Source organism: Pantherophis guttatus, chromosome 1 (genome assembly GCF_059756535.1).
Source record: "Pantherophis guttatus breed Tessera chromosome 1, ASM5975653v1, whole genome shotgun sequence".
NCBI lineage: Eukaryota > Metazoa > Chordata > Lepidosauria > Squamata > Colubridae > Pantherophis > Pantherophis guttatus.
The window spans coordinates 57,905,455-57,932,086 of record NC_142063.1 but is presented as its reverse complement, the minus strand read 5'-3'; the positions used below and the strand labels follow the sequence as shown (position 1 = coordinate 57,932,086).

Sequence of the window (26,632 nt, the reverse complement as noted above, 5' to 3'; positions counted from 1 at the left end):
CCCTTTGGAACGAGCTCCCCCCGGAGATACGGAGGATCCCGGATTTATGCACTTTTCGCCGTGCCCTCAAGACTTTTTTATTCCAACAAGCTGGGCTGGCCTCTTTTTAATTGCTTAATTTTAATTTGCTTTTTAAAAAAGGGGTGTTTTAATTAGTATGGGCCAAATTTGTTTAATATGTTTTAAATTGTTTTTAAATTTTATATTGTATGTGTTTTATCTTTGGCTGTTCACTGCCCTGAATCCTTCGGGAGAAGGGCGGTATATAAATCCAAATAAACCTAAACCTAAACCAATGTTTTGTACTAGTTTTATTTTAAAAGAAGCACAATATTTTGGCTAGGCGGCTTGGGTCCCCTTACATGGCTTTACTATTAGTTGATTAATCCTCATGGCTACTGCTTATTCTTATTTATTTTGGGGATCTTTTTATTATTTTAATGGTTTAAAAATTGTTTTGTTTTATACTGTTTTATACTGTTGTTTTATACTGTTATACTGTTGTTTTATACTGTTACCATTTATACTGAATGGTTAACTATCCAGAAACACTTGATTAAACTGGGTGGTAATAGAAATTAATTAATTAAATTAATGAAATATTTTAAATCATACTATCAATACAAATTTAAAATAAACAACTAATAGAGCAAATTATTAAGGAAGTCATATGATTACTATAAGACCCTTGCATTATTATCTAAACAGCTATGTACATGAATATATACCAATTATATTGTTTTCCTTCATATGCTGTTTTTTAAACTCACATCTCTCTGAGGATTTCACCAGCTCCATTCAAAGAATACCACTTTCTTGGTCTTACAAATCCTTTTGATTCATTCACTCTTGCTTCATGCAGCTGCTTTGCAATTCAATACTCATTCATTATCTCTATATGACCAAATCATCCATGTCAATGTACTAGTCACAACATCCTTTCATTCTTGACTCAATCTCTTTCTCCACTCATTCCCTTCCCTGTTTTTACCCACCTTCTTAAACAACCAATTTCCATTATATATACTTTACTGTTTCCCTGGCACACGCAACTCACAAATGAGGGCAGAAGCATGATTTTTAAACTAACAGTCGCTTGTTGAAACTGACCATATATTAACCACAAAATTATCTATTGGCTTTTTTTTCCCCCCATTTTGAAGTAGATGCTTTATTTTCCTTACCAAATAACTATCTTTGTCTTAAATCTATTAACATTAAATTCATATTCCTCGCTGCACTGGACAATCTGTCTAACATTTGCTGCAAACCACTCAGATTGTCCGCTAACAACATGGCACTGGCTGCACTCACATCCATGGTATTCTCAAACAATGCACCTCTAATATCATTACAAGCATTTGTTATATATTAGTTGAAAAATGCATTAAACAAATAGGCATTGCATGTCCTTCTCTTACTTCTTACTTAATGTTAAATTAATTGCTCAGCATCTCATTTATTCACTGCATGCTTTATTTCCATCATACATTACTGTACTCTTATTGCATTCCCAACTCCATGACTTATGCAAAACACTCCCTTATTCACTTGCTCTAAATCTACAATTATACTATTTCTATAACACATTTATGTATGTATAGATGGCATGACTGCTCAGGAACCAAAATCTGATTTACATACCCTGGATCAAGCATAAAGCTGCTCTGCATGTCCCAAATTTTACTCATTATCAGCTCCTGAACCACTTCAATAAGAGTTCTGCCAAACATCTTCTCAGGCAGATTTAACAAACTAATCCCCCTGCAATTTCTTCATTCACTTTTGTCATTGTTCTCTTTGGGTAAAATAACAATTATTTTAATTGTCAAGCTCAGAAATAGTCTTTGCCCATATTGAACAAGAACTCTGTAAGCAGTTCAGATTCATACTCTACCATTTTACCAGTCATAAGCAATCTTACTATTTTTTTTTACATTCTCATAATATTTATAACTTCTTATACTCATTTTACAGCACTCTCTTATCACATTCACTGGAGCATAATATGTGACAACTATGAGCTTTTATGTTCCCATTTGATGAAACCTGCAACAATACATACTTTCTGGCATAAATTTTAGCTCTTCCATTCATAATTAAATATTTACTCTTATTCCATGTATGCATTCATCAATTCCATTCCATAAGATCAGAGACCTTCTGATTTCATAAACAATATTGTTTTCAATTTATTTATCATGTTCCTTTACTATTCTGTTATCTTCCATATGCTATGATTGGCAACAGATGGGCCCATGAATATTGATCTCCACTTCCTACCTTCAATCAACCAAAGTTTTTATACGGTGTTTCCAATTTATTTTCCTTCATTACTTAAAACCACTTGTCAGAAAGTCATTTTTACCCAATGTAGGTAAAACACTTTAAGACAATCCATATGTTCCTATTGTGACTAGGTAATGGTTTTGTGTGTCATCACCCAAAGAAAGAACACCTTTATCCAATTTTGGATAATTTATCCAGGTTTGGGAAGCACTGCTTTTTATAATGATTTTTTAGTAAGATAGAGACAGGACAAGCTCATCCAACATAGTAACACGCTGCTTTCTCTGTTAATGTTAAAAATACAATACTTGTCAGTCCTGTCACATTTTACAACTGCACCTTTACTTTACTCTAAGCACGCTCCAACTAATATCCTTAGTCTAACTAAAGACCACCTGGCAATTCAGCATACAGTTACCTGTATGTCACAAACTATGAAATATATGCAGCATACCGATTGGATATTGTTTAAAAACAAACTAAGTCCATGAAATTCCAAGAAGCTCTTTATATTTGCTCCCCGCATACTGTTTTTCTCTGAAAAAAGATTCTCTGAAATTGTTTTATAATTTGCCAGGCAGCTACAATCTGACTCATGTATATCAACAGCAAATTGGACTTTCCTATACATTGTAAATTACACTGATCAACCCAAAAAGGCTGCACTGGGTGTAGAATTTTGTGCAGACCGTTTTCAGTGCTGACTGCCTAAACAAATTATTAGAGTAAATATGATGCATGAATTGGTGAATAATGTAATTCTGGTAAAAAATGAAGTTGATCCTACAACCTTGAGTCAGCAGACTTCTGGAAAAATCTCCTGCTTTTCATGATCTATTACACTCCCTTATTCATAATCAAATACACCCCCTTAAAAAAATCTTGCCTTGATGCAGCAGGTCCTCTGAAGATCAGAAGTCAACAGATTTTATTTGGGTAGCAATAGTAATGCATCTTTGGACAAAGAAATTGACTCCAGGATCAGAAAGGTCATACAGGCTCTAGATATGTACCAGAACGCTCAATCCACAAAATGTCTATATCTACACTGATGAGCAGATATAATCAGGGAGAGACTGCTTAAGAGCCATAACAACCTAACTTTACTATTAAAAGATCTGTCTGTTGACTCAAAAGGGTTATAAGCTTAGGAGACAATCCTGATCACTGGATATCTGGCTTAGACGGAATGGACAATAAAGAAAGCTAAGAAAAAAACATAAAATTAAGACCTGGCCAGAATATTAATATTTTTATCTGAACAGGCATAGTGTATATCATGGGTGTCAATCTCGCATGTATAACATGGGTGTCAAACTGGGATCAAGTTGTTGTCACGTGACGTATTGTGATTTATTTTCCCTTGGCAGAGCTGGGGTGGGCATGCCCCGTGGGCCACCAGTTTGACACCACTGGTGTATATAAATAGAAAAGAGTAACAGGAAGTGAGTGGTTACTGAAATGATCATTTATGCATGGTATCATAAAGGAACATCTGATGAGCCTATGGGGCACTGGATTGTACTAAAGGTATCAATAATATTCAAGCAGCCATGTTGCAGAATTCTGGTAGACAAGTTAAGCCAAACAGGGTGGATGCTTTTCATCAGAATGCTATAACATTGGTAAATATCAAATATCAATAACTAGCCATCACCTATACAAGGCTCTGGAATTTGACACATTTCTGTCAGTAGACAATATTTTGGGAAATGAATGTTGCTAAAGGCAGACAACGGAATGAATTTGAATGGCAGAGAGCCATTCCGAAAATCATCCAACTCTTCTATGCTTTAAAAAGTAATAAAATATTCTAAATCATCAAAGAAAAGAATATTATTTATCATTCATTCATATTCAAGGAAGTCACTGTAAACAGGACTTTGGGGCTTCTGCTGCCAAAATATCTACTTTTAAAAGTCCAACTCTCATTTTTATGTATTTTATCAATCTGGACTTCTCTTGTTTCACTGAAGGCAGTATAGATACTGAAGGCTAAAACATTAAGAAGACTTACCAATCTCTTTGCCTTTCCCCTTCCAGTACATTAAAATGCCTTCCTATATATTTCTTTGAAGACTAATGGAATTTCTTTTCTGAATTTTGAAGAATAGGAATAGGAGTAAAATAAATGTTTTTAGTTACTTAGGTCAGCCTCCCCCAAGCTGTAGAAGACTACAATTACCACCAAGCAAACTAAAGTGAAGAACAGGATGGGGAAAACTGATTTACTGATATCCAAGTGTTCTAAATTATATTTTTGCTCATGGATCTGTATAGAACCCTGATGGCGAACCTATGGCACGCGTGCCACAGGTGGCACGCGGAGCCATATTAGTGGGCACGCCAACTCAGCTCTGGGGTGCATCCCAGCTGATTTTTGGGCCTTCTGGGCCCACCAGAAGTAGGGAAACAGGCTGTTTCCTGCCTCTGGAGGGCTGGGTGGGTGGGTGGGGAAGGCCCGTTTTTCTTTCTTACCTGGCTCCAGATCCTCTCTATTTATCTGGGAAGGGCGAAAACAGCCTTTGCCACTCCCTCAGAGGCCTGAAAGGCCCCGTTTCCCAACTCCCGGTGGGACAGGAGGTGATGTTTTTTTGCTGTCCCCAGCCTCCAGAGACTCCTAGAGAGGCTCCTAGAGAGGCTCTGGAGGCTGGGGACAGCAAAAAATGTCACTTCCTGTCCCACCGGGAGTTGAGAAATGGGCCGTTTCAGGCCTTTGGAAGGCCACCTAGGGAGTGAGAAAGGCCGTTTTCGCCCTTCCCGGATAAATAGAGAGGATCTGGAACCAGGTAAGAAAGAAAAATGGGCCTACCAGGCCATCATGTGCCAGGAGCGGGGGGGGGGGGGGTTGTGTGCGCATGCGCGTGGGCACATGCACATGCGACCCTCCCCCGCCTCCCCCTCTCCTGGCATGTGATGGCAAAAAGGTTTGCCAACACTGGTATAGACTATAGCAGATTGTATATCTTCACTGATTTAATTAGAAATTCTTACACTAAAATTTGTTCCACTCAGAGACTTGATAACTCCTGACCTTTTATATTGCCATTCCTATATATGATGATTACTATAGTTTTTAAAAAAACAGGCAACTGTTTATTATTATAAGCTGATAATATTATAAAGAAAGAATCTTAATAAATCAGCACTGTGTTTTTCCCATCACTCTTTTGAGCACCAATTTGAAAAGCAACACTTCTCTCCCCCTCCTTTAAAAGCTGTCAAGCTGTTCAGAGTAGTTTGCAACATGACAATAGTACTATTGTGAACTGTGCCTGGGTTTCCTTCCCACCGCGAGTTAAAATGGGCAGTTCCTGTTGCCTATGATTGGTGTCCAGTGAAACAATACAGAGCCAGTTTTTTATCAGCTCCACACCACAAAAGTAAAGCGAAGGAACCCAAGCCTCCATATCATGCAGAACCATATGCCAACCCTGCTGGTTTATCACTAAGAATCAAGATCCATCATGTCTTCTGTGAAATTTCACCTCACATACCTTCTGTGAAATGCATGGTTTTCCTGAAAATTGAACCTTTTCACAACAGCAAGAACAGATGGATAGGAACTGTGGCTTGGCAACAGGGTTTTTTTAAAAAAAATCCATACTCGCAATAAGTAGAAGCACTCTAAATGAAATGGATAATGCATGACCTTTATCCTATTTCTTTAAAAAAATGAACACATTCACATTGTCATAATGTCAGCTTCTTCTTCTTTTTTTAAACTTTTCAAGATTTCATTCTACTAGAGATTGTATTAAAAGAAGATTCAGTATAAATTCTTTACTTCGCTTATGTTTTAACTAAACATAAAAATATATATTCTGGATTATTAAAATTATACCAAAGAATTTTGCAGTTATTATATGTAGAATATACATAAACATTTTTTTTGTTAAAGTAGCACAATAGTACAGTGATTTTAGCAATTCTTCATACAATCAGTATATTTTCTCCAAAGTAAAAACAAAATTGATCTCACAAAAGTCACATCTTGTGTATTTAAATCATTAAAATTTTAAAATAAAAGAATTAATGGAAAAAATAGATAAGTATACCCCATCATATTAATTTCATTTATGTTTTATCCCTTCACAAATTTGTCAAGCCTTTTTCAGACAGAAAGAGCAGAATTTTGTTTGTTTAGTGGGATTCATTGTTACCTGTTAAATTACCCCTAATTAGATCTCTATGTTTAGTGCAAATCATCACAGATTAGAAGAGTTAGCAGAAAAGGTGATATGACATATTTTCAGTATGATCCATAGGTAAGCCCACACATACAGATGTACAATGTAAAAACAACAACAACATTTACATCTCTGAAATGAAGATGTGTGAACAACCTATATTACAAATGTTAAGAGAAAAGTTTCAAATTAATCAGTTTTCTATTGAATCTACAATGTCTAAAATCAAAGGTATTTAAAGTGATGTTTTGGAATTACTCATTACTTCCTTCACCATAAAAATACAACCAAACCATACTCTCTCAACATCTAATTAATAAATGACTGATAACAAGCCTAAAATGCATTCACTACCCAATTGTTAGGCAAAATATTGCCCACCCATGCTCCCTGGTGCTGTATTTTATCTCTAATTTCATGATCAAGCCCATAAATTGGTTTCAAGGGACAAAAAAGGACCATCAAGTATCTACCATGACAATACAAGAATGCTTACAAGAAAATGCACTTTAGAAACAAGTAAAAAAAGAAGACAAATGAAGAAAAGGTACCAAAGTCTGAAAGACAGTCATCAATACTGACAGATTACTGTAATTTTGGCTGTCAGAACAATTGATTTAGGCAGCATATGCCAATCAATACACTTGCAATTTACTGAACAACATTTGATATACAGTTAACCAAGACATGTTGAAGTCTCAGACTATTTTTAATGGACACAAATTTTACAATATGTGCTTTGGAATCTCAGCACTATTTAGTGAGTGGAATTTAGCTGACAATGTTATATAATTATTATCATATAATGAAGTAAAATTGTTAGAATTTTGATATTCAAAGACTCATTGTTGTCACCTATATAATATGTATTACAAATGATCTTCCAGATACTTGCTAAAAATATCTTTTAGATAAGTGTTAATTTAAAATGCATATTTTTCACTTCTTATACAACCTTAAAATTCAAATTGTATTTAATTACCATAATCAGGTATAGATTTTAAACTAGTTACATATAATTAAATCTAACTTTATCAAATCAAATACTGGTTTCAACTCCATGGGAAATGTCCAAAAGAGGCCTGACTTACAAAATTACACTATGTCCAACCAAGCGTCCTCTATAAACATAATATTTGAAATAATATCCACTACTAACCAAACAATAAAATAGCACGAATCTGTTCACCACAAATAATTATGTCTAATAAAGAAATGAATATCATTGACAAGAGATGCAAAGACTAGCTCAAAAGTAGCAGCTCACTATTATAATTAATGATATTTAACAGAAATATAAGACAGCAGCATTTATATAACATATGTGAAATGAGTGTCCTTTGCTATTGATTTTGAAAATTATTTATGGATTGGTTTGTAGTCAAAAATGTTTCTTCAGGTAATTTAAAGATGAATAAATTTAGAACAATATATTTTTACAAATAATTTTAATTATTCAAAAGTCATTCAAAATAAAGTATTTTAAATCAAGTTAACTTTGTTTTCACTAAGAAACCACTTCTGGACTTTGTGCTTAAGGTTGAAAAAAAATGAAACTCAGTTTGGATTTTGCTGATTAGATGGGTTTTGTTGTTATAGAAATGGCTACCATATATTTAAAAGTTAAGGCTGTATTTATTATTTTATTCTATTGTGCTATAATAAGTCAATGCTTTTCTTTCTTTTTTGCCTTTTCCTTACACTTTTTCTTCTTCCCTTTTTCATCCCCTACTTTCCCACTATTTTCATTTTTTCTTTGTATTTTATATTTTGATAAACTAATAAAAATTTGGATGAAAAAATAAAATAATCAAGTTGGAGCCAAGCCTTTCTATTATCTCATTTTATTCTTGCAATTTATTTAATCAATATTATCTTAAGGTTTTCAAAACTGAATTTATGGAAACTCCGGATATAAATCAAACATATGATACAGTCCTAGGCATGATTATTTGAAAGCAAATTAGCTTATGCTCAGCTGAACTTGCTTCCGAGTGTTTTCTTTTTGTTAAAGGATACAAATTTTGGTATAATGGAATGAGCGATTTCAGAGCTCTGCTTGCATTTATAGCTGTTGCTCGAACCATAATAGGAAGAATTTTTCCATTCACAATAGCACCATCAAACAATGGACCAAAGAATGGAACCTGAATTCAAAAAGTTCAGAAATTCAGCCATTAAATTAGTAGTTTCTACAACAATTAGCAATCAGCTTTAACAAATGTTTACACCTTTCATTAATCATAAATTATTTAAAATACTGCTTGATGCCAATATGATCATCTAATATTTTCAAAAAGAGATAATTCTTTTGTTATATTAATACCTGCTTCAATTATATTATATATACTTATATTCAAATTTATTTTAAGCTTAATCTGATATACCCAATAATATCATGAAAAATTTATCTTAAAGGCTAAAATATAAGCAAGGCTGAACAGGTTGCAAATTTGCTGCAGGGTATGGTTGTTTATGAAAAAATATAAATAGTTTGTGGACACCTTAACATACAATTAATTTATAAATGCAATTAATATCAAAATATAAGTATACGTTTAAAAGAGGTAATGGTAATTTATGCATGTATAAAAGGCCATCCAAACCTTACTATACAATATACAACTTACAATAATAAAAACAATTAAAACATAGAATATATAATCCAAAGGAAGCTCTGGGAAAAAAACCCCATGAAATAAAAAACTGAAACATCCCACAAGGGGTCTACAATCCATTCTCACTCAGATCTAGAAACAGACCCAAGTGTGGGGGAGGGGGGAGGGGCTACAACTCTCAGATGGGAAGGTGCTCCAATGGCAGATACTACAACAGAGAAAGCTCATTAATGTATGCTCTGATCCAGGGTTATCCATAGCTATTGGCGAACTGCAGCTATTTAATTACAAAAACAATGCTAATGCTATTGTTCCATAGCCCAAACGATCTGTTGAAATCTGTGCTGAAGATGAACTCTTCAAGATGTTCAACTCAGCAACCTGCACAGCACTTCATCCCCTATAGATGGACATAGCATAAATCATTAGAAGATGCCTTATTTTTTCATACTCTGAATACTGAGCATATTAATTTTTCACTGAATATATATCCATAAGCATATTTTCAAATTCTATAAAAATGATGTTTTCTTCTGAAATCCATAATATCCTTTGACTAGACAATGTGAACATCATTTTCTAAATGTCTTAGCTCAATAGGAATAGTTGGAACATACCTCAGGTTTTTTCATAATCTGAATACTGAACATGTAATTTTTCATTGGATATATAATAATAAGTACATCTCCAAATTCTGTAGGAATGATTCCTCTTCTATAGTCTCGAGTATGTTCTGACCAGATAATGTGAACTTCATCATTTCCTAAATGTCTAAGCTGAAACAAAAGAAATAACATAGTAGTTCCCAAATGTCTATGAAGATTCTCAGTTGTCTAGGTCATGGTTGTCCCAAAGGTGCTTACTTTCAAAAGGCAACTGGACTTTCTTGTTTTGCTAGAAGACATTTTGCTTCTCATCCAAGAAGCTTCTTCAGTTCTTCATGACTGCAAGGCATATAAATCCTTCCATTCGCCACCATTCAGTGAAAACTGAAGAAGCTTCTTGGATGAGAAAGTGAAACATCTTCTAACAAAACAAGAAAGTCCAGTTGCCTTTTGAAAAAAAGCACCTTTGGGATAATAGTTCCTATATAATACATTAATTATATAGAAATTTCCAGAAATTAAAGAAACATTCAAGGTGACTACATTGCATATAATATCAAAATGCTTTCTCCCAATCTTTTTATTTATAAATTTTAATGTTTGCTTTATGGTTTATTTTATTGTACACTGCCCAGAGTAGCATGTGTGAGAGGGTGGCTATATAAACATGACGAATAAATAAATATAGGAAATGATCTTAGTAAACCACCAGACTGTATCCCTAAAATATGATGCTACTAGAACAATTACTATCAACAATTATTTTTATTACTTTTCTTTTTATAGTTTATAATTCTGTTTAAATGAACAACTTTTTAACATAAGGTTTTTGTTTTGCAATTATTGGTAGACAGAACTGTCATAAACCAATATGATCAGTTAAAAGTATTTCTATAGTTACAGCACCAGGTTACAATTTCTACTAAAGCACTGAAAAGAAATCAAGCACTGGAAAAGCAGAGATATCTGAAATTTCATTAAAAAAATCGAAATAGTTGAAAACATTCTTCCTTTATAGCCTCATCATGTGTCAGCTTTCATAATAAGTTTACGTTAACTGAATACAAAAGAAATGTGAAATAAATATAACCAGAAGGGACGATCAAATTTAATTTTGATACATTAATGTCATATGCTGTATATGTTACAATACCAGCCAGAGTTAATACTAAGCTGCAGGCTACACTGAGATTTCCAAATGGCAGATCATTCTAAGTGATACCAAGTATAATTGAAGTAATAAACGATAGTAAAAGCAAAGAACACTGGCAGGAAGAATTCAAGTATTTACGTTAAAAAAATTAAGTAAGTTAGTTTTGGAAAGAGAAGACAAGTGAAATAATGCAGGGCTCAATTTCCTTTTATTTATCTATTACATTAACCCTTGAACTCTTGCCAAAATTATCACTAATGTGTAGAACCCTCTGATCTAAAGAAGAGATGAGAACATTACAATTTTTTGATGGCTAGTTGCTTTTGTTTAGGATTGCTTTTGTTACCCACCACTTTTTACCAATCCTAGTTAAATTGTTAACCTTTTTTCTTTAAAAAAAGGGGGAAGAGGAAAACGTACTCTCAAAATGGATATATTCAAATATACCCATAATGCAATTCGCTTTTAGCATAAATAATGATATGCAGAGCACAGGAGTAAAAGCAGTGAGGGGGAAAAAACTAAAGGAAAAAGTAAATACATCCCATATAGATTTTTTAAAACATATGTGGATGTATAAATATCTTTCTCTTCATTCTAACAGTATACAAAGCAATTGAAAAAAAATCATTTGTAATCATTTATTCAACAAAAAACTAGAAGATAGATTACGTATTTCCTTCTGTCAAAAAGTAAATGCACCCTTGGTGCCTTCTTTGGTAGAAATAACCACAAGTAAGCATTCCTTATAACCGTCTACCAGTCTCAGATATTGGCTGGGAAGAATTTTTTCCTACTCCTGCATCCAGGCTATTTTCAGCTGTGTGATGATTTAAGTGGTTTCAAATCACTTTACAGCCTCATGATGGGGTTTAGATCTGACCTGGCCACTCCCAAAACCTTAATTTCCTTTTAACCATTCCTTGGTGGATTTACTGGAATGCTGAGGATCACTGCCATGATGAAAGATTTTCAGTTAAACTTTGATCTTCTGATAGATGAGCTCACATTATCCTCAGGCATACTCTTATTCAATGAAGAATTCATAGTAGATTTTATGATGGTGAACTGCCCAGGCCCTAATGCAGCAAAGCAAACCATAACATTTCTACTATCATGCTCTACAGTTGGTATCAGATTCTTCTGGTGACATGCTGTCTTTTTTTTTTGTTTTGCCAGATATGTCTTCTAGTACTACAACTAAATAACTCTGTATTTGCCTTTCTGTCCAGAGCACATGTTCCAGAAGTCCTGGTGTTTGCCTAGGTATTCATGAGCAAATTTTAGTCTTCCCCTGATGTTCCTTCAGGACAGTTAAGGTTTCCTTCTGGGACATCTCCCATGCAGAGTTTCTTTCTTTTGATAGACTCATACAGCTTTAATATCAATAGTGGTGAGAACTCTCTGTAGTCACTTGATGACATTAGGGGATTCTTTTCGCATTGTGTGTTCTGTTCTCTGACTGAACCTGCTGGGATGGCCACAGGCAAGTTGGCGGTTGTCTGAAATCTCCATTTGCAGATGATGTTGTGGACAGTGGAATGATTGATGTCGATCCAACTGCTTTGTTGTTTTTGTTAAATCCCTTCCCATACTTATAGGAATTTATACTTTTTTCTGAAAGCTTCAGAGAATTTTTTTGACCTAAGCATGGTGACACTACATACTTCAACAACAAACAGCAAATGAAAAGTCTGAGGATTAAATAAGATTTCTCTAAAATGTTCTATTCATCTATACCTGATTCTGATTTTAGATATTTTAACATAGTGATAAATATAGGATGCACTTATTTTTTCTGCATGTAAAATTTGCATTTATTTTTATTTAAATTACACAATGGACTACAACATGTAAATGGTGCATGATATTTGGTAGAAATCCATAAGGTCCTCACCCATTTGATATTCTAGGAAACTTTGAAGTCCTGGATGTTTTCCAGGTCTTGAGGTGGGCGGAGCCCCTTGCTGGGGGCATCTTTTTGATTTTTGTTTTGGTCGGTTTATATAACATCTTGTTTTGAGCTTTTTTATACTGTATTGTGCGCTGCCCAGAGTCAGTTGGAATTGGGTGGTGCCAAAACTGAATTAATTAAATAAATAAATAACATGATTATGCAGTAGTAATCGTTCTCTGCGGTGTTTTCTGTGGATTTATCTGTGCCCTCAGGGTCACCTGAATCAGAGTGAATTGGTCCATTTGCATTTGAAAGGCAAAGGCCACTCTTTTGAAGATAGCAAAGTTCACATTTTGGATAGGGAGGACCACTGGTTTGAAAGAAGGGTAAAAGAATCCATCTACTGTATTTTTTGGAGTATAAGACGCACTTTTTTCCCTCCTGAAAATTTGGGTGCATCTTATACTCCGGATGTAACCCCGCGCAGTGCCCAAAATGGCTACCCAGAACAGCTGCTGCCTTCTCTTACCCCTTCCGCGCTTTGCCTGCTTTTGTCACTGGAGCTCCCTCCAAGGATCGGTATGCTTTTGAAGCTGTTTTTCTGCCCCAACGCAAGCGAAGCGATCTTCTGTGCTTTGCCAGCTTTCTAATTGCTGCTCCCTCCGACAATCAGCTGTACTTTAGAAGTACAGTCCCACCCAGCCCCAACCTCAAAACCTGGTAGGCAGAATTCCCCCCCCTTCCCCAAAACTAAGGTGCGTCTTATACTCTGGTGCGTCTTATACTCCAAAAAATACGGTATGTTAGAATGGAACACAGAGGGGAGGGAATAAGACACTACCTATCTCCAGTCTATATTGCAACCCTTGCAGCAATCCAAGAAGATTCCACAATCAATTGCACCCTGATTCAGGTGACCCTGAGGACATAGATAAACCCCCAAGTGGTTTCAACAGCTCTTAGAGAGTGCTAATGACTAGATGACTGCAAAGAAATACAATCCTTCCATTCCCCCTCACACCATCTTATTCTTCCATCCCACCCCCATCATAACTGATGAAGCTTCTTGGATGTGAAGTGAAACATTTTCTTCTTCCTCAAAGAAAAAAAGTCTAATTGCCTTTTGAAGAAAAAAGCACTTTTGAGATATCCCAGCAAAGGAACCATTTTTTATTTAGAACTGATTTGCATTGTTTAGGGACTTTCTGATTTCTTTTTCTCACTAACTTATAGTGAGTGGTGGTAAGGAGACCAGTCTTTTTTTCTGATACTGGGACTCTATATTAGAGGCTTAGTTCAACAATACTAATTTGAATGTTTATCTATCTGGGAACCAATCCCTACACTCCCCCCCCCCTTTTTTTTTTCTATCAGGGCCTGAAGAAATAAATTTGAGTTCCAATTGTGCAGAGTATCTTCCATGTCTTTTTGCAAATAAAGTTTGTTTAATTGTCTTTACCATGCATTCTCTGTCAGGTCTTCTCATAGTGCTTCCTTTGTTCAATCTGATAAAACACAATTACTTAAGAGCCACTACCCATTCAGTCTTCTGACTTGTCAAGCACTGCTATAAGGTTACAAGGCTGTATTTGTTGCAAATATGTGCCAGGGTGTTCTCAGTCAGAAACACAAACATGTCACCAGCAGTGCATCCCAACCAGACTTCTGTCCTTTAACTTTAACTTTTGTTATTGAAGGAACTACCAATAAAGGCTTTATTTCTTTTTTCTCAGTCTCTTAGGTTAGCACACTCTTGACTTAAAAGAAAAAATAGTTAAGGATATGCTCCTTAAATTCCTGGGTCAAATTCCCATTACATCTCCATGCGTGCTTGTCCAGTGAACTCTTCCTGGAGCATGGCTGCCTTATATTCCTCTTACACTCTCTGCTTCTTGAGCAGGAAGCAGTCACTCCATCAGCTACTTTCAGCACTCAGCAATCAAGATATACCCCTTGAAATCAGCAGCTATTCAAGAGATTACTTTTTTTACCCCTCTCAGCTAAACTCAAGAGTTCCTTAGAACAGTTTCTGTGACATTCTTCTTTTCCCTACTGAATTTCATGGCAAAATTCTCTTTGTTCGCTCAGTAAAATATGCAGATTTTATTATTTAACTTTTTAACTTTAAAAGCAATTAGATTCCCTTTTTTTTTTAAAAAAAAAAAATCAAATTGGAAGCAAAGATATTATTTTCTTTTTAAAAATATGCTGGACTAAATAACATAATGTGGAATACAGAAAAACCAGTGTTTCACTTAAATGCCATTCAGAACAATCATACTCCTTTAGTTGATGTACTTCTATATCAAAGGCTCCAATATTTCTAAGATCTTGTTGAAAGAAATGAGACGAGCCCACATTTGAATTTTTCTTTTCCTTAGCTGGCTCAAAAATATGCTTCCTATTGGGGAAATACTTTAGACGAGCTCAAGGACAGATCAAGTTTTTCTGCCGGGTGGAGTTATGATTTGGAATCATTTCAATCCAATGTAGTACTATTTTTGCTCTGACTATACATAGTATTTTCTATATATATTAAATTAGTATTTCAACAACAGAAATGCTAACTCCTTAAAGGAAGATGAATGTTTCTGTAACAGCTAGAGACAGATGGAGAATTGAGAGAAATCTGATCGAAATTCAAATTCAAGCACAAAGACTGAGGGATAGCAGTCTTCATTGTGTCAGGTAGCTGTTAATAATCTCTTAGCTTTTTGTTCTTTGTTCAGATTTGCCAACTATTAGCAGAAATTATCATGCACCTAGAGGCCACTGTATATAAATTAGCTGAAAACAGGAACAAAATAAACTATACAAATATCTAATAGAGGAGACAATTTCACAATTCAAAACACACTGACAATGTCTTCTCGAATGGTGACGAAACATCTGCAACCAAATTGCCAAGCTCAGAGCTCAAACCAACAGCCTAACAATTTCACAAATCTAGAAAACAGATGCTGCTAGGATGTCCCTTAACAAGATATTTGTAATCATCTGAGAAGTGAAACACATCCAGAGCTTTTCCAAGCGAGGACCCAATTGTTCGGGGCAATATACTGACTGTAAAACGCTTAGAGAGGGCTGTAAAGCAATGTGAAGCGGTATATAAGTCTAAGTGCTATTGCTATAAGCAGTTCTCATGAGAATGAGTGATTGTGAGTTTCAATTCTGCATAATTTGATGATATTTCACTCCTACAACTATGAAAAACTCTGATGTATTTGCTTATTTTGTTTTAACTGCAGTTTGCTGTGATGCCTGAATCTGGGCATCTTAACTATAGGTACTGAAGATGAAAAACTCAGCCTGAGCTATTTCAGAATCGCTGAGTTCATGTTATGAAATACTGCTTAGAGCCTCTGGGTTTATCAGTCTATACATCTAAATAAATAGGCACCTTGAATTGTAGGAGAAAAATGGCTGTTTGATGGGAGTTTTTAAGGTATCAGTGGAAATTTTTAGAGCACAAAGTCTGTTAAATAATAACACAGGAAATTATTAGAGACTGAACATAGAACAAATCTGAAAATTGCCAGAGGCATAGCTATTTCTCTATACTAACTGTTGATGATATAATTCAGTTACAGGTATTAAACTCCATGCTGAGGTCAACCTGCCTCACTTCTTCCAATATTGCACTTCTACGAGTGCTCATTAATGTGTCTGTGGAATGGATTAGAACATCTGAAGATATACGTACAGAATAGAAGGTTTTAAAATCTAATGATAGCTCACCATTCATTGTAATAAGACAAATATTCCCTGTCTCTCTCAATTTATGTCAGTAATGTGTAATTTATTGGATTTTAAATGAAAAAAGAAATACCAATAGTGCAAAACAATTTATTTTTGAGAGTATAATAAAAGGTCTGGAGTTGTTGATTACATATGCTGGCTACAAATACATGTAATTGGTAGATGATAATGTATTTTAGATATGGTTGTTCATGGTAAGGTGTGCATCCTCTATTTCTAAATGTCCAAGTTAGAAATGGATCAGGAAAAATTTTTTTTTTTTAATTGGCTCAATACTTTTAGATACTTGAATTACATTATTCTGAAAGACTCCCCTATAGCTAACATGCATGTTAGTGAATCTAACTCAAAATGAAACTCTTTTTATAACCCATTCCAGATCTGAAGAACTGGGCAGTTTACAATAAATGCAAGCAAAAAAACAACACATATCACAATAAAAAACATAATTACAGCCACCTACTGTCAGTCAACTGGGGCAAAAACGTTTGGAAAAGAGCTGCTTTAAATTGTTTTTCAACCATTAATAAATTTGGGTTATTTCTTGGGTGAGGATATATCTAAAGCGTAGACTATCAGAGACGTGTATCATTTTTCCCACAGTTCACTTTGAGACTACATGTATTGCTTGTATACAAAAAATAAAGAACAATTTTACAAGCTTATTCTTTAAGATTCTTCCCATTATTCATGTTGTCTTTTACTATTACAGACTATAGTAACAAAGTATTGAGAATATGCAAAACCTACTTCTTCAGGCCTCCCAAATTGAAACACTTCACATCTAACAAGACAAGACAATGTCTTGGCCAACTCAATAGGTTCTGCCTAGAAGAGTTCAACTCAATAGTGTAACCAAGCGACTTTATTTGTCAGATGCACAGAATATTTTTCATAATGCCCTATAGATATTGAGATTCACATTGAACCAGTCACTTTAAACAGGGTCACTATCTGGCCCAATCATGACATGAGAAGAATGAAAAATACCTGAAAGGAAATAGCCTTTCATGTTTTCCTGCCAGTGGTGACTCTTCCCAGATAGCTGTGTATGCTGGAAGGACAGAACTTTGAAATGGCGTCCAATCATTTAATGAACCAGCCTTTATAGTTGTTAGATTTACTGAATATCCTGTTTTTCCTCTATTAGTTTTCCAGAATAACTCAGTGAGGTGGATTTGATGGAGAGACTGTCAGTGGCCCAAGGTTAATCAGTGATGTTTATGACTGAGAATCTCTCAGGTTTTAGTACAATAACTTAATCACCACACCACACTAATTAGAGTGTGAAAGGTTACTTTGGAATACCTACCTTTTTTGTTAGGGAGTCATCTGAATCACAAGGCATTCTGGTTGATACATGAAACATTACTTCAACCATAGAGGTAGCAAAATATGGAGTGGTCAAACCAGTGCTTTTGTTTTTCTGAAGTCCTCCCATAAAACCACAATGATTTGTTAGGTTCACCTAAAATAAAAAGCCATTGCAACATAAAATATCTGTATAATATAAATTAGAGGTTTTTTGGACTAGGTCTATAGGATACCAAATGAAGGGGGAGAAAAATACATTTGTTCATTGCCATTAATATTTACTGACTCCATTCAAAATCAAGACTATTGATTATTTGATAACAAATATTTTGGGTTCACAAAGCTAAAAAATGTTAGTCCAACCTAGTTAAATCTATATAAATAATTTCACTCTGCCACAGAATTATTCCTAGCACATGCTTTGAGGTGGTTAGATGGCACACCTAGCACATGGACTCTCAAAATTGAGCTGTTCTACATTAATCCCATCTACTGTTATTTCCAGTGGCAATTGGAATGGTCATTTTCAAGAATACTACAGGTAGTCCTCGACTTACAACAGTTCATTTACGGTCAGTTCAAAGTTATGTCACTGAAAAAAGTGACTTATGACTGTTTTTCACTGATAATTGTTGCAGCCTCCCCATGATCACATGATCAAAATTCAAAGCAACTGGCTCATATTTATGATGGTTGCATGTCCCAGGGTCATGTGAGCACCTTTTTACTTTCTGACAAGCAAAGTCAACGGGGAAGCCAGATTCACTTAACAACCATGTTACTAACTTAAAAACAGCAGTGATTCATCATTTATGGCAAAAAAGGTCATAAGATGGCGCAAAACTCACTTAACAAATGTTTCACTTAGCAACAGAAATTTCTGGCCTAATTGTGGTCTTAAGTTGAGGACTACCTGTACCACCTTCATACTGGTGGTTTAACACTGATCTATACTATGACATTTCAGACAATTTTAGTAGCCATCATTAGGCTCAATGCAGTGGACACTGGAATTGCGAGTGGGAAAGATCTGTCTTTCAGCAAGAACATTTCCTCTTAATAAATGGAGCTCTTCTAAAGAGCAATTTTAAACAAGCACTAGCTAGGACTGATGTTGTTCCTAGATGCAAAAGAAGCAGAACTGGTCTTCCTATCACCAAACATAGAACTGGCAAATTTCACAAATATTGAAACATTTATGAAAACTTACAACATAATCTTCAGGTATTGTAAGAATAATTGTGAAACTAACATGTCCCTGTTCTTCCCACCATCCAAAGAGAACTTGGCTTTTAAGAAAATCACATGCATCACAAACTTCACTGATGTCTATTTTTTCTGCTGATAAGACTGTTGATATGACAAAAAAATCTGCTTCAGACACATGATAGGAATGTTAGCCACCCTCTTATAAGTCCTATAAGTAGCTTGTGAAATAGAATGATATCAGACTGAAAGAATAACAGAATAACAGAGTTGGAAGGGACATTGGAAGTCTTGTAGTCCAGCTCTCTGCCTAGGCAGGAAACACTACACCATTTCAGACAAATGGGTATCCAATATCTTCTTAAAAGCTTTCAGTGTTGGAGCATTCAAAACTTCTGGAGGCAAGTTGCTCCACTGATTAATTGTTCTAACTGTCAGGAAATTTCTCCTTAGTTCTAAGTTGCTTTTCTTCTTGATTAGTTTCCACCCATTGTTTCTTGTCCTGCCCTCAGGTGTTTTGGAAAATAGCTTGACTCCCTCTTCTTTATGGCAGCCCTGAGATACTGGAACACTGCTATCATGTTACCCCTAGTCCTTCTTTTCATTAAACAAGACATTCAGCTCCTGCAACTGTTCTTTGTATGTTTTAGCCTCCAGTCCCCTAATCATCTTTGTTGCTCTTCTCTGCACTCTTTCTAGAGTCTCCACATCTTTTTTACACTGTGGCGACCAAAACTGGATGCAGTATTCCAAGTGTGGTCTTACCAAGGCATTATAAAGTGACATTAACACTTCATGTGATCTTGATTCTATCCCTCTGTTTATGCAGCCTAGAACTGTGTTGGCTTTTTTGGCAGCTACTGCACACACTGCTGGCTCATATTTAAATGGTTGTCCACTAGGACTCCAAGATCCCTCTCAGAGTTACTACTATTGAGTGAGGTACCACATATACTGTACCTCCCAAAGAAATCTCAAATTGTTTCTAATATGAATTCTTAAATAAATGCTGTTATTTAATGCATCACAATATTTCAAAAAATAAATGAGTTGATTAGATTGTGATCAGATAGAAGTGTACCTCCCAACCAAGACCTGCTACAAAATCCTCATATGCTTGGCTTCCTCCAGTGTTAGTCAGGATGGAGTGTTTATCTTCTTGTCCCTCAGCAACATAAAATACTGCAATTTTGTGTGTCTCTCGGCTGTAAGACATATGATTGCAATTATATAAGAATATCCTCTGACATCACTCATAGTGGGTATATAGAAAGGCTAATATAATTTCCTTAGTTCTGAAGGGGGGTGAAGGAGATTTCAGCTTTTATTTATACATTTCTTTGCTTATTTATAGTCCTAAAGCAAGGATCATTGCCAAGGCATTTTTTTAAAAAATCTCTCTTCATAATATATAATCAAAATTATGTACTTTATCATACTATAGAAATACTACTTTTAATGATATAACATTTGTAACATTGCAAAAATACGTTTCAGTTTCTCAATTGGGAGGGGGGAATAACGTGAGAGGCCACATCTTAGCTTGGTTTCTAAATGTTTCAAATCAGACATTTTTGCTACTATATCTTGAAATAGGTCAATGCTAAAATTCATAGGCACAGAAAAATGTAATTCAGCAATTTGAAAACATAATGCACTTATGCAAACAAGTTTTTTCCCCCCAAATAGCAACATAATCTGGCACTCTCCAATATTTTCTCCTGAAATGGCTGAAAATAATCTTTAAATTTGCTCTAGTTGGAAGATAAAGACACACATATATTAGCAATATTTTCACAAGTTATGGAGTTACAAATTTCTTTCATTATGATTAGTCATAAGCTTAAAGACCCAATACAGTTCATAAAAACTGGCCTCGTGGCCAATAAAGAAATACAGTTCTCAAGTTGAAATAAAGCTCTTCTGAAATATGATCTTTTTTTTTTAAACTAATGATTTACATGTAGTCCTTGATTAGTGACTGTAAATGATCCTGGCAATTAAGGTTGTAAGTCATGACGGTTGTAAAGCGCTCATCATGTGACTGACCTGATTTTATTATCTCTTTATTCAGTGGTCGTTAAGCAAACCCACTATGGGCCAGTTTTTGCTGGCAACTGGAAGTGAAAGCTATTTTCTGTCAAAAGTATTGTAAATCGCAGTCATCTGACTGCGGAACACTGCAAATGGTTGTAAATTAGGCCAGTTGCTGAGTGCCCAACATGCAGTTATACAATGGAGGGGTGGGGCGATGTTGAAATGTTGAAATCCGATTGTAAGTAGCTTTTAAGGGATCCATCTTAACTTTGAATGGCTACTAAATGACCGGTTGTAAGTCAAGGACTACCTGTAAGCTGACAAAAATACTCTGTCCATACTTCATATCTAATCACTTCTGTTACTATTAAAGCACTAAGGGCTTAAACAATGATTCAGTTCAAATGTTAAGAATTAATATTAGCTGTTTTATGTTTTTAGAACATAAGAGTTCTAATAATTCAAATACAATTGTATTAACTCAAAACTACAGGCACTGGAAGATTACTGCTAAAGACAATTACTAAAAGGCAAAAATCTTTTAGTACGTTTTTTAAATAAAAATGTCTATTGTCACAGAAATTGGTAGAACTTATAACAACTTGAAATCTACACTATTTAAAAAAATAATTACACTGAAAGTGCAATTTAAAAAAGGAAATTATTACCACACTTAAAGATTGCTTATAGCAGATAACTTGCCATTGTCTTGAATCCAAATTTCGGAGTTCTCGAAGTAGTTTTTCATTTTTTTTCAGAAGATGAAAGCTTCTCCTACGTAAGGAAATTTAATAAAAATATTTTCATTATCTGTGCAGAATGACAGATATAGCAAACAATAACACCTTTTCATTTCTATTTATTATTATCTCCTACAGTTTTCTTGCCTTTTGAAAAACCTTTTCACATAAAAAATGAAAAGATCTTTGTTTACAGATACACACACGTTAACCTGGTGGCCTGAACAACATTCCCCTTGGAGCACATAAACCAATAAACTAAACTGGCTCTCAAATTAGGGCTAGAGACTTGGGAACATTAGGAAGCATCTAGGAAGGCATTTGTGAGAAGTAGATATGTATCATCAAAGTAGAAACTTCGATGATACTTAATACATTATGGCATATATTTAGCTGTTCCTCTTCTGTAATGTGTCATAATACAAACAAAACAACACCACTATCCTCCTATAATTGTGTAGTGATTTACATTATGTACACTCATGGCTAAGAAAATCTTAATACAGAAGTGAGAGGACATTTTTATTTAATTTCATTACATCCTTTTCTTGTTTAGCAACTGCAATTTGTTCCAGTCGCTAAACAAAAAGGTTGCTAAGTGAACATGTGACAGAGAGAGATGCTCTGAAGATCACTAGTTGCTGCTGTCTCATTCATATGTTCTCTTTACACAGCGCCCAATGCCTGACAAGAGTTTTTCCTCTTTTTTGCCTCCTCTCAGGGTGGAGAGATTGCTTAAACAAGCTTTTTCTTTGTGAGCTGCTTTTCTTGGTAGCATTGTACTTCCCTAAAAAGTGCTAGTGACAGGTTAAGAACTCTATAACCTTAATTAGTTCACTAGAACCTTCTGTCCAGCTTGCCTGCTGCCTGAAATTGACCAAACCTTAATCAGTTTCACATTGAAGATTTTTTTAGACCCAAAAAATTTGGTTGTAAATTTACACATTGATTTTTATTACTGTTTATTACTATTGTATTTGCAAATGGTTGCTAACCGAGATAGTTGCTAAACGAGGAGTGGCTATCCTGGAAGAAGATATAGTCTGCTATTGTTTTTAGTAGTAGCATGTATGTCACTTAAAATCTGTCTCTGTTCTGGAAAAGACCAAATTATGTTGATTTTAAGAGCAAATAATATTATCATTTTACCTTTTATCCCAAGAATTCATTCCAAGAATACTAAGGAGTAACCTGCAATAGTAAAATGCTGAATAGGGTTTTTGTGGAATTGGTTCATCCTGCTCCATAGCCTTCATATTTAAGTCACTGAAGTGCTTTTCAATAAAATCTCTCTCTTCAGTGTCCTGTTTAAGGATTGCATTGATTACATCATTTTCCTGCTTCTCTGACACACAGATAGGTTGAAGAGCAGGTATATTGAGAGACACACCTGTCCTCTGTAAACACTCAGGACTAGTGATTCCCACATATTGTAAAAGCTCATCAAGGGCATCTTCTTCATCCTTTATTGTATCCCATGTTGGCACAGTGTCTCTAAGTCTTCTTTTTAGTGGCAGAGTAATTCCATCCTTAACATACATTTCTTCTGTATATGCAGGAGATTCTGAGGCATTTTCTGATTTCTCTTCATGGGGCAATGAAAGCATAAAAGTGGTTGGTTCGCTTAGGCCATATAGAGGGGGAGGCCCATACATGATGGCAGAATCCCAAGAATATTTCCCAGACAGATCCCGCACTATAATTCGGACGTTTGAATTGGCTGAGACAAGTCCAGCAGATAAACCTCCTCCAGGCATGTTCTCTTCGGCTCTTATCTGTATACAGGAAACTAATGTGGTATTATTTAATACAAAGAACTGGAGATTGGGGTTCTCAAAAAGCTCAGGAGAAAGTTCAAGGTTCTCGCAGAAAGGATTGTCATTATTTTCACATACTTGACTTGTTAGCATAGCAGGCCCCCCACTCATTGGATAATGGCCTAAGTGGTTTACCAGATGAGCTATCACAGTACGAGCTGCCACAGAGATCAGTCCTTGTTGCATATGAGATTTTACTGAAAAACACACAAACAAAATTCAATACTTTAGGTTACACCCATAGCATTAAAAATGTAATTTCTATCTGTTTAAATGTTAAGGGACTCTGAAGAGATGCAGTATGACCTGCATGACACCATATTTATAACGTGCTGTAAGAAAAATACTGTTAACTATGGATAATATGCATTTCAATTAAAATAAAAGCAATTATTAAATGATAACATTAAAAAAGCAAATTTACAGAGAATACAGCTTTAAAGATATAAATAACTGTAAAACTACTTTAACACTTCAACAGGATAGAGAAATGAAAAATATGAATAGAAGCTATTAGCTTTCCTTCTTGAAAAGGAGAAGGCCACTGTGGGGATTATGACAAATACAGAATGAAGACAGAAGAATCAAACATTGTCCGCACGTTACGAAGGAAACTGATATTTCACAGCTGAAATGATACTGAGAGATATTTTCTCACAGACAACACTATTTTAGAAAAAATATGACTGTTAACAGTTCTAATAAATTAATTTCATTTTTATGTTTTATATATATATATGTGTGTGTGTGTGTGTTTTCTGAGGTTTTCGCGGGTGTTTGTATGTAGGTCTTTGGTTATTTGGGTTTTCTCCCGCGTAAAATTGGAAGTGTCTTGGCGGCGTTTCGACGAAGTCTCATTCGTCATCTTCAGGCTGGTGTTTTCGGCTTCGTGCTTCTAGGAGCACAAAGCCGAAAATAACAGCCTGAAGATGACGAATGAGACTTCGTCGAAGCGCCGCCAAGACACTTCCAATTTTACGCGGGAGAAAACCCAAATAACCAAAGACCTACACACACACACACACACAAATAATTAACAATGGAAATCGTTACAAAGAAAAGTGCTTGTTTTCAAGAAAAGAAAACAGAAAAGAAATAATTACAATCCTGACCTTAGGTTGAAATCTGAAATCCTGAATATGTTTTGCTGGCAGTAATTTTTACTGAATTTACCAAAGACACTAAATAAATATGTATAGATTTATACTGTTATTCATTAGAAGACTTTAATAATTTTTCTACTGAAGCTAGTTAATTATAATGCTTTGAATTAATATTCAAAAAGTTGATTGGAATGATAGCCAGTTGTGAATTAATTGCAATATTATTAATATATTAAAAACAATAATTCTTCTAATCTTATTTTCTAATAAGCACAAATCTTTATGCTAAAGTAGGCTTGCATATTCCTGAAGCCTGAAGCTATAGAACAATCCAAATGGTGTTTTCATTTAGATTTGAACACGAACAGGCAGATATTCAAAAACACGACTCTTTAATTTAATTTTATTACAGATTTTAGAAAAGCTGTTTTCAAGGCAGAAAACTAGCACCTGGCAACTATAGGCCTCAAGCCATTATATAAATATAGATACACAGAGAGAGAGAGATATACAGATACCCTCAGGTTTAGATTTTATGTTTTTTTTCCCTTGACTATGAGATTCTTAGTGGGTTAAATGATTGACATCTGTGTACAGAGTTATTGTAAAAGATGAGTGTAGTGCCATCAGGTGTGTCCAAACTTGGTTCTTATAATCCTCACAGTGCCTTTTTCTTTTAGTACAATTTATAGAGCATATTTTGTGTTGTAACTAAGTCATTATCTGCTGACATTTAACGGCAGTTACCTCATAGTGGAACCAGCTCTTAACTTGTAGTTCCCTCTTTTTCATTAATATTAATTCTGAGAGCTTGACATATTTATGAGGCTATGGATTTCAACACTGTACTGAATGGTTTTATAGAGTTCTTAATATTTCCTTATAGAGCAGGGGTGTCAAACTCACATTGTTATGTTGGCATCATGTGATGTACCGGGACTTTTTTCCCTTTTGCTAAACCGGGCATGGGCGTGGCCAGTGGATGACGCATCTGGCCCGTGGGTTGGCCAGAGTTTGACAGCCCTGTTATAGTGTAAACATTCTGAAGCAACACAAGCTTCAAACAAGCTTTATTTAATATACTTCCTAGTTTTGCTGGAAAAAAATGACTTAAACCTGAAAGTAATGTATCTTTTTTGGAGAATAATAATATTGCCATATGTTCAAGATAACTTATTTTTGTAGGCCAATAATAGCAACATTTCTTTTGACATAAACAAATTAGAATCATACCAAGTCTTCTTACTTCTTAGGAAGTAAGAAGAAAGACAATCAAAGAATTATGCTAACACTGTTGCGTACCAAATATAATTTAGGACATGCTTTTTGATATGAACTCATTCTGACTTCATATCTTTTAGAATTGTAGGCTGCTGTGGAAAATGAAAAATACTGAAATTTTAATATTATTAGGAGTACCAACATTGACAAAATAGTTGCTACATATACTGGTCACCCAACCAGGATTGTCAGGGATCTTTTTAAAATAGGTTATTAACTTACCTAAGACAATATAATGGAAGGAAAAAAAATCTCATTTAGCATTTTAAAAAATACCCAGGACTTACTCCTGTGTGGAAATGCACAAATAAAGGACAGCAATGCTGGTGTTTTCTCCAATAGATACTAATTTAAGAAGAGGCGGAGGGAACTATTCAAGGTTGTCTTTTCAAATAGGCAGATTAAACAAATCACAGAGTATTTGCTGTGAACCCATAATTACACATTATTACAGCACACAAAAGCAGTAAGGCACAAAAACCGGCTGCAATTCTTTACACTTGCAATGTAACATGTAGAGGAAATTAATCTTGGCAACTAGTTTAAATATTAGCTTTGCATAATATGTATAGGTGAAACTGTAATTAGGAGGGAATGAATCCTTCGGTGCTGCTTTCATTCTG

At 34.9% G+C, this 26,632-nt stretch overlaps 1 protein-coding gene across 8 annotated transcripts in view; it reads right to left on the bottom strand.

Annotated features, from left to right (window-relative positions):
* Positions 1-26,632, bottom strand: part of RALGAPA1 (Ral GTPase activating protein catalytic subunit alpha 1) — a 122,565-nt gene that overhangs the window by 17,793 nt on the left and 78,140 nt on the right. For all 8 annotated transcript variants that reach the window (XR_015729130.1, XM_034418030.3, XM_034418026.3 and 5 more), the window contains 6 exons: positions 22,958-23,822; positions 21,771-21,842; positions 20,113-20,236; positions 17,824-17,979; positions 9,715-9,873; positions 8,499-8,626 (listed from right to left, as the gene is read on the bottom strand). Coding sequence is in view for 7 of the 8 variants with exons in the window: in XM_034418030.3 (XP_034273921.2) it covers positions 8,499-8,626; positions 9,715-9,873; positions 17,824-17,979; positions 20,113-20,236; positions 21,771-21,842; positions 22,958-23,822 (1,504 nt within the window). In the remaining variant the exon portion in view is untranslated. The remainder of the gene's footprint in view (positions 1-8,498; positions 8,627-9,714; positions 9,874-17,823; positions 17,980-20,112; positions 20,237-21,770; positions 21,843-22,957; positions 23,823-26,632) is intronic.